This window comes from Phasianus colchicus, chromosome Z (assembly GCF_987193195.1).
Source record: "Phasianus colchicus chromosome Z, bPhaCol1.hap1.1, whole genome shotgun sequence".
Classification (NCBI taxonomy): Eukaryota; Metazoa; Chordata; class Aves; order Galliformes; family Phasianidae; genus Phasianus; species Phasianus colchicus.
Window position 1 is genome coordinate 91,325,493 of NC_143476.1, and position 15,538 is coordinate 91,341,030.

The 15,538-nt window shown below is 41.7% G+C and overlaps 2 protein-coding genes across 5 annotated transcripts in view; one reads left to right on the forward strand and one right to left on the reverse strand.

Moving 5' to 3' along the window:
- The window catches only part of MALT1 (MALT1 paracaspase), a 31,697-nt gene extending 18,722 nt beyond the window's left edge, over positions 1-12,975 (reverse strand). For 2 of the 4 annotated variants that reach the window (XM_031609209.2, XM_090130899.1), the window contains exons 1-8: positions 12,777-12,975; positions 11,467-11,633; positions 7,103-7,224; positions 6,152-6,302; positions 3,819-3,997; positions 3,160-3,256; positions 2,386-2,418; positions 764-790 (exon numbers count right to left, since the gene is read on the reverse strand). In XM_031609209.2, coding sequence (XP_031465069.2) covers positions 764-790; positions 2,386-2,418; positions 3,160-3,256; positions 3,819-3,997; positions 6,152-6,302; positions 7,103-7,224; positions 11,467-11,633; positions 12,777-12,937 — 937 coding nt within the window. In that variant the 5' untranslated portion in view covers positions 12,938-12,975. The remainder of the gene's footprint in view (positions 1-763; positions 791-2,385; positions 2,419-3,159; positions 3,257-3,818; positions 3,998-6,151; positions 6,303-7,102; positions 7,225-11,466; positions 11,634-12,776) is intronic. The other 2 variants (XM_031609211.2, XM_031609210.2) reach the window with 1 other exon arrangement.
- ALPK2 (alpha kinase 2) overlaps positions 11,944-15,538 on the forward strand; it is a 43,407-nt gene continuing 39,812 nt past the window's right edge. Inside the window, exons 1-2 of the mRNA XM_031609219.2 lie at positions 11,944-12,446; positions 14,631-14,944. The gene's annotated coding sequence lies outside the window, so the exon portion shown is untranslated. The remainder of the gene's footprint in view (positions 12,447-14,630; positions 14,945-15,538) is intronic.

The window sequence follows — 15,538 nt, forward strand, 5'->3', positions numbered from 1 at the left end:
ATGCAGAAATGCAAGACAGGGGAACACTTAGCAGGGATGACAATTTGATATGTGAAAATTCTTTAATTTTGTACTTCACAAAAGAGTGGGAATGCCCAATGCCTCACAAAATGTAGCTCTCAATAAGGTATACCATGACAATGATACTGATATAACTTTCAGTGACTAACACTGGGCAAAAGTAAACTTTTTTTTCCTGTCTAATCCAGGAAACATTGTGATTTGAAATTTTAGGAGCACTGTTGCAGGGATAATCCCTCAGGGAATACTATTCCAGGCCTATGTTTTTATAATAAATATCAAACAGGCTTCAAATCACATTTGCTCACAACAATTTATACGAATTTATGAAATATATTAACTCAATCTACTGGGGATAGGGAGGTATCTTGCATCCTATTTGCTTTAATCATCTGAAAGAGCATCAATGCACTAAAACGTAAGAGTCCATCAAAGCCACTGGAAAGAGAACAAAAGATTCCTTCTGTATTTGAAAAAGTAAACATGGTAAGTATGCAAACAGTGTAAAATAGAGGATTGATGTGATTTTGCAGAGCCAATAGCAACTCTGTGGTTCAGTATACATCTTCAGGTTAGTTTACTGAAATCAGAAAGTAGTACTGCTCTTTGCAGGGTATCTGCCACTATTAAATCTCAGTTATAAATACAACCAAGTAATTTAAACTAAACATTATGACCCAGTTAGGCTTCAACAATTGTGATTTGTAATGTGAAATTGAAGCTTTTCAAACATGTCACTTACCCGTTTTTTGAAGACCACTTAGCTCTTCTGTGGAGACATACACCAATAAAATTAAGTTTAAAAAAGTAGCAAAAAATGTGTATTTCATTAATAAATATGTAATTGCCATGTCTTATTAACAGAAGCCAAAAGCTAGAACAAAATTTAAAATACTTTTGGCTTCATATTTCTGTAAGTCTAACTTTCATATGCTTATTCCACATGCACAGAAGATAACTACGTTAACCACATACTCAAGACACAGCAGTACAATATAGCTAAAACAAAGGGAAAAACACACCATGCCTTGGTCTCATGGGCATGCAAGCAGCTTGAATGAACAAGGAATAAGACATCAGAATCACTCAAGTGAAAAAAAGATGTTTGAGGACTGCTAAAAAAGCAACATCCTGAGCAAGAAGTCTTTCTTTGTAACACCATATGTATTCAGGGGGATATAATTTTCAGATACAATTTTCAAACATTCTAGACTACCATAGATTTCAGTTAACTTCTTTCAGAATTCTGGAAACTATGGAAAAGCTGTGGGCTATGTGAGGCCCCTCAGAGCATGCCTGCTCCATTCAGTGCAGCACAAAGCAGACCTCTTAATCAACAAATGCAGGCACATAAGCTCACATGGGAAACTCTAGGTAACTAAAGTGAAAATAGCAAGGGTTTTAATGTAGCTTAGTAGCAGAACAAACTTGCATCCAAACAAACCTTAGTCTGTGCTAAGGCCCCAGCAGTTTTAGTGATTATATCCTGCTTCAAGGGCTGGTTGAATTGCAGGTAGCCAGGAGGCTTCTGCACAGGATCCATTATTTCCTGCAGAAACCTTCTCAAGCCAGAAAGGATGCTAAGGCTAAGGAAATAAACAGTTATAAAAGCTAAACTGTGGAAGTGGCTGATACTGAAATTTGTGCTACTTGTATGTTGTAGTACACAGTACCCTCACAATGTCAAACTTTCAGAAAAGGGGCTAAAGAGAACACTGGCTCCTGTTAAACTTTGAACAAGAAAGTTTGCACAGCAGTTTGATTGCAAGAAAATGAAGAGCAGACAGCCATGTACAGTGCCTTGAAAATGCAATTGTTTTCTTCACTGTTGACAGAGAAGCTTGGGGTAGGGTGCTGCTGTAAGCAACCTTACATTTTCCCACAATTCCCCCACTGTGTAAATTGTATAAACTTCAAGATTCCTAATAATCAATTGATGGCACAGCAGCGATGCAAAGGAGAAAAGAAAAAAAACCTAATAAGGTTGCTGAAAAGGCATCTCATAGACAAAGAACTGACTGGATTGAGCTCTATCCAACTCTTTAAGTCATTCCGTCTCCTAAACATTCCCAGATTTTCTTGCAGGGATGTTGCTTCCTCAGCCCAGCCAAAAAAATCTCACAAAGATCAAAGGCAGGACACAAAAACAACACATATTCAATACTGAATACTACAGAAGAAAGTAGCTTGATTTCAAGGCAAAGAAGAGAGAAGCACATGCAGAAGGAAATGTTCCATCACCCAGCACTGTTTTAAAGCACAGTGAAGTTCATAACCCATGTATGCTTTTCAGCAACACACAACAATCCATCATCCCCATCATTCATTTCTTAAAAGTGATTCACAACTAAAGAATTACTTTACCTTCTGTGCACTCCACTGCCATAGCTTTCCTTCCTTGTGTTTTAAGGGAGGGGAGGGGGGAGAATTGGAAGACAATTTCTCTCAGTTATGAGAGTTAGAACACAAAGTGGAAGTCAAAATTCACCTCCAATCTGGCTCATTTTACAGTACTATAAATCTTTAAACACTGGCTATGATATCTATAGTAATTGTTAATACAATCCTGGAGCACTACATTATTTCTTAACGAGAAATTTTCATATGAATTATGCAATAATATTCTCAGATATATCTGGAAGCTATAGAAACAGATCTTTCCCTGATTGATTTACTGCAAATACATTCATATACACTAATCAGTGTTCTATCCATTCACTTCACTTGCTATGAATAATCTAATCTGACCTGATAGCTGAAGAATTCCACATAATAGTTCATATCAGTAAAAGATCTTAGTGAAATCTTAAGGCCTAAGATGTTATTTGGTTGTCAAAAAACATGCAGATGAAGAAATCAGCTCTCCATCTGTTGACAAGCCAATGTTCCTAGTAGCAAGGCCAAAAAGTGTTACCATCTTTATATTACCTACCATAAAAACTGAAAGCACTTCACAATTCATAGAACTATAAAACTGCCTTTGATGCCATCAAGCACAGCTATCTTAATCAACAGATAAACTAAAAATACAGGCAGCTAATTGCTTGGCTTAATACTAGAAGTCTGAGAAATAAATTCTAATACTAGGGAAGAAATTGACAAATTAGCTGATCTACATAAAACTGACAAATTCCATACCTACAGTGACGTCTATCTTCTTGCTGTCCTGGTCTTCCTCATTATTGAATACATGACACCAGTATGTTCCCCCATGTTCCATGTCCACACAAGATACCTATGTGAGCACAACTGAAAGTCATCCTGCCAGCCCCCAGAAGAATCAGTTTCTTTTAAGCACACCCCTCCCTCAAAAAAAAAAAAAACACTAAAAATTAAAAGCAAAGCCTAAACAAATCCAACAGCTGCTGATACCTTATTCTACATTAAGCGTTCTAGAAATGCTTTTGAGAATTGAAGAAAGAATGCATATCTGTCCAACAGGCTTGAGATGCTATAAGTACTAAATATAACTGATCTTCCACAGAGCTTTACAGTATGGGATAGAACGAGATGCTTTAATTTTTACTGGTACTTAATCTTTGCGTTATGTCAACAACCTAGAATGTACTGTAGACTTCCACTCCATGACTACCACTTCAAACACATTGAGATTATAATTCTGCACCCGGGAGCTTGAGAACAGCATCAGCATTGGAATAACAGAGCAGGAGAGCTGTGCACTTGCACAGATGTTACAAACGCTATGAAGAAGTTATTTTCTTCATGGAAACATTACATGGTAGACTAAAGGCAGTAACACCTCGATCTCACAAGGATGGCACTGTGTGGTAACTTACCGTGTAGACATTTTTGCTTCCATTTGCCAGGGGAAGTCCATTTCTGATCCACTGGTATTGAGGAATTGGGTTTCCAACAGCTCCACATTCTAATACCAAAGCATCTCCCACAGTCAGGTTTTGTGGCTGAGGCTGAATACAAATGCACAGCTTCTTTTCAGGCAAACCAATTAAGCCCCCTTCAAAAATTAATGAAAAAATGAGGGGAAAGAAAGTGAGATAAATAATGTATGGGCACATGTCCCTGAAACTAGAACAGTCTGTGCTAACAGCAATGAAATTAATTTACTTGTCTGTAAGGAGTATGCTAATAATGAGTCACAACTGCATTCCATTTTTTTCAGCTGAAAAGTGAAACAGGAATACACAAAAACACACCTCAGAAGCTCCTATGCATCATTTATTCCTGCCAGTAGTATAACAAATGGGCACAGCTGCAAAACAGAAAAATATTATAGAAAGGATTCAGAGAAAAGAGCAAATATAAAGAAGCATGGTTGACAAGGGACAGACTGAGGATGTGTGCAGGTGTGCATGCAGGAACGAGAATTTCATTACATGATTTTGTTTGCTTCACTGTAGAAAAGAAAATGTAGAAGTCTGGTAATTAGAAAAAAATTAGAGGGAAAGTTTAATGATAGGAAAGATATTTTGTTCAGACAGCAAAAGTGAAAAAAAACAAAAACTTTTTTCATGAGTAGCATATGTAATTAAAGACAAAAAAAGTTCTCCCTTTTCAGCTTGAGCACTGATAACACGGAATGCAAAATTTCTCATTTCTAGAAAGGGGGAAAAAAAGCCCCAAACAGCTCTTTATTAACAGAAATCTGTGACTTTTAACAGCAAAAGATTCAAATCAAGGGTTCCTGGTTTCAAATTTACAATTGCTATCCCATTTCTTAAAAGTCAGATCTCTTTGCTGGCCAACTGATGGGAGGATAGGACTGGGGGAAGAAAGTGATTTCTGCTAATTACCTGGATAATCAGCTGTCAAGCAGAAACACTGTTTGTAAATGATAACACCTATAACATTTTTATTCTAATTACATTGTCAAGCAAAGCCTGCAAAGGCAGTCAGTAAACAAGAAAAGGGCTGCCATAAAATTTAATATAGACCATACAATCATAGAAAACATTCATCTAGTCCATGTCTGGTACAGGCAGATATGCATTTGTTGGAGATTCTGTGGTCTATCTACTTCATTCATTTCACTGTTCAATTATTCCTAACATTAGAAAGTATTTTCCAGCGTCTAACCAACTTTTCTTGCTAAAACGCAGACACTCTACTTCATGCCTATGACTTTTAAGTATTAAGACAGCCCATTCCTCTTTGCAACTCCTTTGCATATAATAATGTTTTGAATACATTTTCCACTTGCCATCAGCATATCTCCAGAGTATGCTTTCATACAGATTCCACAGATTTCAAGGGACAGTGAAACAGCTTTTCATTGCATCATTTCTCTTCGTTTTCCTGACATCTTTAAATGCAGGATTCAAGTGGGAAACACCACTGACTTGTGACACAACACAATATATTCAGTCTTCACAGTGTGAAGATACGAGCAGAAATCAGCTGCACTCTTTAGTTGCTCTTCTCATTCACCTTTAGGCCAAGAACAAAGCCAAGCTATTTAATGAAATAATTTAGCTTAGGTTTTTGTTAGTTTGTTTTTAAAGGTAGACTTAGCACATAGTCTATTCTCATTTAAAACTATTGACTATTCTATAAGAAAATATACAAAAAGCAAACCAGAAACAAAAGAACACCGTTTCACAACCTCAGAAACTAGACATAAATGCATAGTATTAGTAAACCCAATCCAAGAAGCAAATTTCTAAGATTCACATTACAGTCACAGAATTATAGAATGCCTGGTATTGGAAGGGATGTCAAAGATCATCCTGTTCCAGCCCACTTGCCACAGGCAGGTTGCCAATCTCTAAATCAAGCACTACATCAGTCAACTAACAATAAATTCCAGTTCTGGCTAGATAATATTGAGTGTACAGCCATACAATCCTACTGGTTTTCTGCTATTACTCCATTCTCTTCAATCTTCTTCCACTTCCATCCTTTCATTATGTATGCTGCAGATGGAAATTAAGCCTTCAGTGAAGTAAACTTACCTTTAAGCCAGTGCCATAATCCATATGGACTTACATACATGCATCTGCATAACTATGATTTTTCTTATGCAGCTAACACGTTTACTAAACCCACAAAGATGCAATTCACACAAAAAGACCCAGTTTAACCCAATGTGTCAACAAGCTTTAAGGTGCAATCTGCACAGAAGTTTCCACTGTAAAAAGCCCCTGCCACTCACCATGAGCTGTACCCTGGAGATCACAAACTTCCAGTCGTGCCCACCGACTGAATGTAAATGAAGATTCGCTGTTCACTCGACAGATGTAAAAGCCAGCATCATTCACTTTCACTGGATTCAGAACCAGTTCTGGAGAATTACCATGGGGAACCTGAGTGACACATGAATCAAGAAATATTTTAATTCAGATTAAGTTAATCTTAATCTACACAAGGATCAAACACTGGAATATTTATTCAGCGTCCATAACCCAAGCTTCAAGTCCTTTGCTTAAAATTTTTGGATGAGAAAGTTTTGTTCCATTTAGCAGCTTAGAGACGGATTTTCTTCCAGGAATGATTCATATGTCTCTACCTTAGCTGAGTTTTTAAGCTGGTTGAAAAACTCTTCCTGAAATTAGTCATTGTAGGAAGACAACCAGACAAGAAACATGGGCAAAAGCACTGCCACTTGAACTCCACAGATACAGGCTCACATACATTCCAACACTTAAGTCTGTAACACCAATGAGTTCAGGCCTTAAATTGCTCAGTCTTATGAACTGAACCAGTTTTCATCTGTCTAAAACCAATGATGACTGATATTTTTTCCTTTCTGGCGGTTTCTGAGTAGCTTGTGTGAAACTTCATAGTAGGCTTAGACAACTGAACTTACAGTTTCCAAGATTAGACCCAAGGATAGAGTGCCGTGAACACACTGAACCACCTTACTGTTTTAGCACACTGATACAATCATCATGGAGCAGTTATTCAACTTCTATTTTTATTAAAAGATGAAACAAACTTTTCTTTATACAATTGAGAGCGATAGCCTTCAAAAAAAAATGTGGAGAGAAATTCCAATTCAGCACTAGCCGTATCACAGTTTAGTCTGTGTAATTGTTATTAATTAACAATTAAGTAACAATTAAAAAAATACATACATACACATATATTCTCTATCAATTATTACCTCTTTTTTCTGTTTGAACCACTGGTAATGTACAAATGGATGTCCTGTTGCCCAACAACTCAGCTTGACAACCTGGCCACAGAGCACTGATTGAGAGTCTGGCTGTACAACAATCTTGATGCCTTTAAAAGAGAATTCACATGTAGGAAAGCTATTAAGATACAACTCAGAATTTAAATTTAAATTGTCCTCTAAGCAAACAAAATTTCTGTCTTTAAGTATGCTTGAAAATAATCTGGGTTTTTTATGTAAATATACAGTTTCATTTACTCAGAGAATTTTAAGACATTCAAAATTGTATTTCATTACACAAACCCATGCTTGAACCACAGAATCGCAGGGGTTGGAAGGGACCTCTGGAGATCAGTCCAACCCCACACCCTAAAGTGTTTTAATTTCAAGAAACCTCATTATCTCTTACTCCCTACACACTAAAGCAAACAGCACTTTCAGTGGCATCACATATTCTTTCTTGGAAGGGTATTCCCACAATATATGCTTTTGAGCTTTGCTCACTCCAAACAATTTAAATTGTTAAGCTTCAGCTACGAGGGAAGGCACAGCCTGAGGGAAAGCTCAATACAGTAAGAGCTGGTTGAGCTACAACACACTGCGTTTTTCAACTATTGCTCATGCAGCTTATTAGACAACATCAGCTTCCTCTATGGGTTTTGCTCCTGTAGATCACAGGGCGGGGGTTTTCTTTTTAACAGTGTGCAAGGTAAAATTTTCCACTTCAGATTTTAACTGCCAGGAAATAGTGTGAGTGAAATTCTGATAACAGTCTGATATGATCCAGTTGTTTTCTTAACCTAGACCAGTACAGAGATCTAATTACAGCACAACCCCCACAACAGATCTGCTGTTACAACCAAGGTCATAGGAAGAAGAAAGGGGAGGGGGGAGCAAAAAAAAGTCATCTGCAGAGTTTAACCTCACAGTGCTGATAAAGAATGCATGAGCTTCTGGGCATGGTGCTCAGCAGTGCTGAGATGTCAATGCTTCAGTCTAATGATTTTTTTTCCATTATTATGGATGGTGCATGCATGCAACAAACACAGTGGGACCGTAGGAAATAACACATGCTGATGACAAGTCGCTGCAACACTGGTTATAGGAAAATACAGAAATAGCAAATGATACAAAACCACTTCACTACCTTCTCATTATTCTCTGAAATAAAGAATCACATACAAAATAGGTACTCATACTAGATTTGATTTTCTTTAGGAGTTGGTCTCTTTCCCTATTTTGGGAGAAAGCAGGTTCCTTCATTATCATTTAATTAATGTGCTTTGCAGAAGCTGAAAGCATAGCCTGGTACAGCAACAGCATTCCAGTTTATCGGGCAAATAATCTTAGAGAATAATGTGAAGTAAACAGAAATAGCATGCAAAAATAGCTCCAAAGAGATCACAAATATCTCAGCTCAGGACTGTAATTTGCTCCAAGCCTTCTTACTGTGTCACACCAGGAGTTCTCTTTGCATTCCCCAGCACTCCCATTTAACAGTTTAGTTGCACATCAGAATTTTGTCCTAACAGAAAGTACTTGAGGAAGAAATCATATCAATTTGATCAACAGGTTAAAACTTCAGCAGAAACACAAAAGATCAACAGACTGAAACAGAGACCACGGCATATGGAAATCATGTGGTCTCTGTCTAGCAGGGAAGTGGGCTCTGTTAGTGTCTCCATACACAACCTGATTCTGAAACAGTTGACAACACTGGGGGCTACTCCAGCCTAGGCACAAGATTTGAAAATTCCTTGCCTGTCTTCTAAAACAACTTCCACCTACAGCCTAGCTCTGGAGATTGATACTTCAGATTTCTCATTTAATACTTCCTCTGCTGTTTTTCTGAGTCAAAGAGAACATTTCAAGTAGCCTTGAGCATCACAAGCACCAATATTAAACAAGGCAAACAGGAAGTTTGTAATGTCAATTCAAGGGACAGAAGATTTGCACTTTTATTCTTTATAATCTCTCCTGATTTTCATCATTGACATCTCTTGAAATATTTGAGAAAAACAAATCATCTGGAAGACCGGCATCTTGTACTCCTTGGAGGTGTTACAACCAAGTTCTAAGAAAACTGACTCATAATGTCTACACTGTTTCATTATTTTCCTGCCATTCACATATTACATAGCTACTTCCCGCAAACACTAAAAAATGTAATGGCTTAAAAAGAAAACTTTCTGACTCAATTTTCTGAATGATACACTGACACACATAGGAATAGGATGCTATGGCCTTCTCATTACCAAAAAGAAGTTTAAAAGTTATTACAATTTTGCATGTTAAGAGGAATAACATTGTCCAGAGTTAATACAAAGCAGCAGACAAGTCTGTAAACTCAGAGAGATAAAGAAGATCTGGGTCTTGGTTGTGAGAGTCTATGACTCTTAGAGGTTCCTTCTGTAGCTGCAAAATAATGTTTCAGCTTATAACAGTGTCTGTGCCAAAGAAACACTGAAGTAGAAGCACTGACATATCAGTATTACAACAGTATATTCAAAAGCTCATAAATGCTTGGGTCTTTAATTGCATAAACTAAGCTGCTAGAAAATGGTCTAAAAACCAATAAGACAGCCATAAAGGTCTTTATTAAACAACCCTATCCTAAAGCAACGTTCAAACTCTTTTTGGTTTACTAAAACAAATGAGTAGTTCTGAACATGTATTTTAATTTCAAGTGTATCACACTGAATATTTAAATACACTCACTGCAACTGTTAAAGCCTACTACTTCTTTTTGAATAGTTCAGAAAGTCTTAGAATTAAACTCCCTTTAAATACCTTTTGCTTTGCTTTCTCCTGGTTCCAACTTCTCTCTCTCTCTCTCTAAGCTATCCAGCCCTCCCTAAAGCAGGCGTAGTTCATTCCATCATGCCTCAAAGAGATAAACTTACAACAAGACAGACTATCCCTGCCTTTCAGGGAGGTTTTGGCAAGTCTTACTGGCTCATTCTCCTCCACACAAGGTACCTTAGCTATCTATGCACTAACACCCAGAATATGACATAACAGACAGCTACATAAAGACCTGCAAACTCAACCATGGAGAGATTACAGGTCAACCAAGCACAGTGTTTGGCTCAGTGCAGGCACATTTTAGTACAAACCTGAGTCAGTAATATTCTTTGCTTTCAGTTCTCTCCACCAACCACCATATACAAGACAACATACTACCACTGAACATCTCCACAGATAAACTCTTGCCTCTTAGAAGCACAATCCAGCCTCAGTGATATGACACCGACTCCCCTCCTCCCTGCCAAGCCATCACCCTCACTGTGAAGAAGTTCCTTTTCATGTTAGTGTAGAACACCTTCTAGGGGAGATGTTCCAGGCCCTTTATCTTCTTCATGGCCCTCTCTCAGACTCTTTCCAGGAGATCCCTGTCTTTTTTGTACCAAAGAGCCCAGAACTGGATGCAGTACTCCAGGTGAGGCCTGACCAGGGCAGAGTAGAGCGGGAGGATCACCTCCCTTGACCTGCTGGCCTTTTAATACACTCCAGGATCCCATTAGCCTTCTTGGGCACCAGGGAACACTACTGGCTCATGGTAAGCCTGTTGTCTGCCAGGACCCCCAGGTCCTTCCCCACAGAACTCCTCTCCAACAGGTCATGTACAGATACTTGCAGTTATTTGTTCCCATGTGCAAGACTCTACACTTGCACATTCCCACTCCCCATTTTCAAGAGAAACTGTTCTAACTTCCAGGTGACTGAATTTCACCATATCTTCAAAGATGACATAAGAAAGGGGCACAGTCTAAAACCAGAGCAAGAAGAATTTGGTCTGCATTTCTACTGTGCATGCCCTTGCATTGCCCACATCTCTGAACTTTCAATGAAGAAGCAAGCTGAATGCATTAGACAGCAGAAAATAATCTAGTCCTTTGCTACTTTGTTTTGCTGTCCAATTAGGAAGCTGGAATGAATTCAAGGTGCACTAGAACTGGTGCTAATTGAACACTTCCCTTTCAATTAGGGTAAGCTATGAAATGCAGTTCATAAAAACTGTAGCCTGAACAAATGGCTGGCAAAGCTACTGGTCTTTCTAACCCAGCTACTTCTGTTCTGTAAACATCTCCCAAAGGCAGAGCTGAATACAGAACACAAGTTAGCAGAGAGAATGACAGCACCTGTCGTACTCATGCAGCCAAGTCCAAGCCTACAACAATACTGCATTAAGCCTGCTTATCTGCTTGACCTATTTTTAATCTCAGAATCATACCAACAAATACCAGTTACTAGAATTCAACTGCTAACAATGCTTTTACTGTAGAAATGAATACTTCAGTATTTCTAGTGCAGAAAGCCTGGTTACAGTGGAAATACAAACCAGAGCTGACCTGAATAGCTGAGACACTGGAGAGCCTCTGTGTGCTCCATGGCCTGCAGGAATTCCACCAGCTCCACTACCGTGCAGCCCCTGTCACCCAGCAGCTTTAAGAGGCTCCAGCTTGGGCTTCCTTCTGGCTCCAGAACTTTGAGGGAACACTGTTCTAAATCCAGGGGGCTGCAAAATAAAACAAGGCATAGAACTTCTCAATGCTCTTTCTGAAAAATCGAGTTGAGTTGAAAAGATAAAAAATATATATATAGAGAGAGAAAGGAATGTCTTAGCTGATTTGAATGCATTCAAAGTATTTCCTTCAAGTTTCAGAAGCCCAGACATTACAAAGCAGCATTTCAACAGACAGAAATTAGTATTAATGAGCCGCGTGCTAGGGAAACAAGGGTGCTTGAACCTAACAATTCTACCAAACGTATTGAGAAATCTAGTTCTCACATTTCAACGTCTGAATAGAAAAACAAGTGCAGCACCTTTCATTTTCACCTGCCTGGTTCAGAAGCAGTAAGGATTGAGTCAGGAAAGCCCAAGAAGACTGAGATGCCAAGATCAATGACTGCTGCAGCCTCCTAGCAGTTCTGTGCATTTCCAGGTTGCCCAAGGAGGCTGTGGATGCCCCATCCCTGCAGGCGCTCAAGGCCAGGCTGGATGTGGCTCTGGGCAGCCTGGTCTGCTGGTTGGTGACCCTGCACATAGCAGGGGGTTGGAACCAGATGATCACCGTGGTTCTTTTCAACCCAGGCCATTCTGTGGTTCTATGATTTATTCCCAGGTATAAACTTTCACACTTCGGGGCTTCGGTTTTAATGCTTCACGTGCTTTCAATCACACCAGGTTAAAGAAACACAGACAGCAAGGGCGTGGGGAGACTGCGGACCATCAGTGCTTCCTTTATGAACTCACAGTGCCGCACAGAGCTGCAGGCAAGACGCTCAGGCTTATCACAAGAACACCACCGTACTTCGGCGGATAACACAGGTAAAGAATGACAGCCACGGCCCTACAAAGGAACCACACGGGCCGTCAACGCTCCCTGAGCAAGACCCGGAGAAGGCACAGAAAGTAACGCGAGCAGGAAGCGACGTACAGAAAGCGATCTAGGAAGGAAAAGCCGAATTAGTCGACCGCGTTCAGCCTGCAGGACACGGGAGCGGCGCACGGAAGGCCGCCCGGGGCCGCACTCCGGCTGCGCCCAGCAGGCCGCACGGCCGCCCGCCTCCTCGCGGCCCCGAGACGGCAGCCGGCGCCGGGCCGCCCCGCCGCGAGGCCCGGCCTCACGTCGCCCCTCCGCTCCCCGCCCCCCCTCACCTCAGCCGGACGCGGCCGCGGCTCCCCGCGCGCTGCGCCAGCTCCCGCCAGCCCTTGCCGGGCGCCGCGCGGTCCAGCAGCTCGCTCAGCCTCCGCAGCAGCGGCTCCGCCAGGCGGCTGAGGGGCAGGGAGCCCGGCGGGCTGCGCGGCGGTTCCGACATCGTCTCGCTGCCGCCCGCCGCCAGCCACGGCCCGCCTGGGGCGGCGCTCCCGCCCGGAAGGACGCGACCGGCGCAGCCGCACCGGAGCGGGGGGGGCACGGCGAGCTGCGCGCCCGGCGGGCGGAGCGGGGCTGAGGGTGATGCTGGGGCTGGGAAGCTTCCCGCAGGGAGGGCGGAGAGCTGCTGCTGCCGCTGCACCAGGCGTCCATCCCTGCAGGCGTTCACAGAATCACAGAATGGCCCGGGTTGGAAGGGACCTCAAGGATCATGAATCTCCAACCCCCTGCCACATGCAGGGCCACCAACCTCCACATTTCATACCAGCCCAGGCTGCCCAGGGCCCCATCCAACCTGGCCTTGAACACCTCCAGGGATGGACGGGGCATCCACAGCCTCTCTGGGCAGCTGTTCCAGCACCTCACTGCTCTCACAGCAAACAACTTCCCCCTGACATCCAACCTATATCTTCCCTCCCTCAACTTCAAACCATTTCCCCTTGTCCTGCTGTTATCCACCTTTTCAAAGAGTTCACAGCCGGGCTGAATGGGCCCTGGGCTCAATATGTCAGTCAGCCACACAGCTTGGATCTAGATGGTTTTTAAGGTCCCTTCCAACCCAAGCCGTTCTGTGGTCCCGTCAAAATGTGACTGCCCCTATTCCTGCAGTATGCACAGGGTTGGCAGCAGCCCATGAGCTCGCTGTGCCTGCTGCCCAGCCTAAGGCAGAGCACACTGCAGAGCAGGCGACAGCGAGCATCTGCCGTGGGCATCCGGGGCCCAGTGCCTTCAAGGACCGATGTGTGCAGTTCGACATGGAAGAGCTGCACTGGGTGGTGTTGTCCTGTGAAGTTAACCAAGTGTTTCTCCCAGGTTAGATGCGGAAAAAACATATGTATGTGTGCTACGTGGGTACAGATGGGATGGTGAATTTGGTTCCCGCACCCACCCTAGGCTGCATGCTGTCCTTGTTGTGCATCTCCACACAGTGACAAGCAGTTGTCAGCTGGAAGGCAGTTCCAAATCCTGGTAGCTCAATTCTTTGGGGACTATTTGGACTGTTGGATCACAAAATAATGAAATAAATCACAGATATCCCTGCTGCTCTCTGGAGGGGGGTGGCTCTACGTGCTCTGGATTTTGCTGAATAGTTTTCTGGCCATCACCCCCATTCTGAAGAGCACTGGGAGTGAGAAGTGTTCAGCAATTGTGTTCAACAATCAGCATTTCGGCTGTTTTTTCTGCAAACCATCAGGAAAGAACACAGCACTGAACTGGTTGTTCAGATTTTTCTGCACTCTGTGAGCTCAGAGCCCTGTGAGCAATTAATATGCATTCCTCCTGTATGAGTGCTGGCTTCTTGACATGGGATCACCTTTTTCACTTCACAGTTCATTTAGGTATGCACTGGATAATCGCTGCCTTTGAGAAATGTGAATTGTTAGGTGATTTTTTTTGTGTGTGTTTATTAATTTTAAAAGTTCAGTTTTCACTATGGCCCCCCTTAGCCTATTTGTTGGGGATAATTGTTCAGGTTTTCTCAGCATTTGGCAGAACATTTGCTTGCTCAACTTCAAGCAGGTCAGAAATTTCAGCCATGCCGAGCAAAGAAGTTAAGTACTCTGAAGCATGTGCTTTAAAAGTGAGCCCAGAGCCTTATTATGAAAAACCTAAGGCCAATACTTCCTCTCTCCCAGGGCCACGAGGAAATGCTGGTTGCCCTCTGTGAAGCAGGATCTGCCCTCCTTGCTGCCAGCTCGCGCTCTGCCTCTGGCAGAGGTTTTCCCAGGAAGAGCCATCTGCTATGTGTAACGAAATAGTCTCTCCTAAAAGACAAACTGCAGTGATCAGACTCACTATGCTAAGGTCACGCTAGCAAAGCAACACTGAAGCTTTCGTGTAGCTTCTCAGCTTGGAAACAAAATGCTTGAACTAAATGTCTTTTATCTTGTAGCTCAGAGTCAAACTGCAGACCTGGTCCGCTGCTAAGATACAAAGAGAGCACAGAAGGGTAAGTGCATGTTTCTGGTTTGGGAGGTCAAATTGCTAGTAGTTTTAAAATGACATGGTTGCTTATTTCCCCTGCGTGCAAATAGAAAAATTATTGTAGAAAATAGAAAGCTGATCATAAAAGATAAACAAGCAAAGAGCAAGTTACTTTATTCCTAATGCTCTGCACAAATACAGTGATTTAGAATAAGTTGAGGTGGTCTGCTTGTTTTGCAGCACTTGGTTTTGATAATATGTTTGATAACATGTTGCATGTAAAATTCAGTTAAATGTTTCTGAAATTACACCCCTGTGATATTTCCATTAAGTTCCAGCAAGGGAAACAAAATTGCAAAAGCCTTTCCTGAGGCACTTCCTTCTCTGAGGAATGTGTAAGTGGCGCTGGGTGTCCAGAAATAGGCATTTTATTCTTTCTGAATACATACTGCATGGCCCACTGCTCGCTACTGAAGGATTTCCTCCATTCCTCAAAAAAAAATCTGGTCTCTTGGTTGCATGCACAAATTGCTCATGCTGACAGTGTCAGATGCTTGACAAATGTTAAAAATAGATTAAGACAGATCAGTGTTAAGAGCTGTGCTGTGATTGCTTTTTT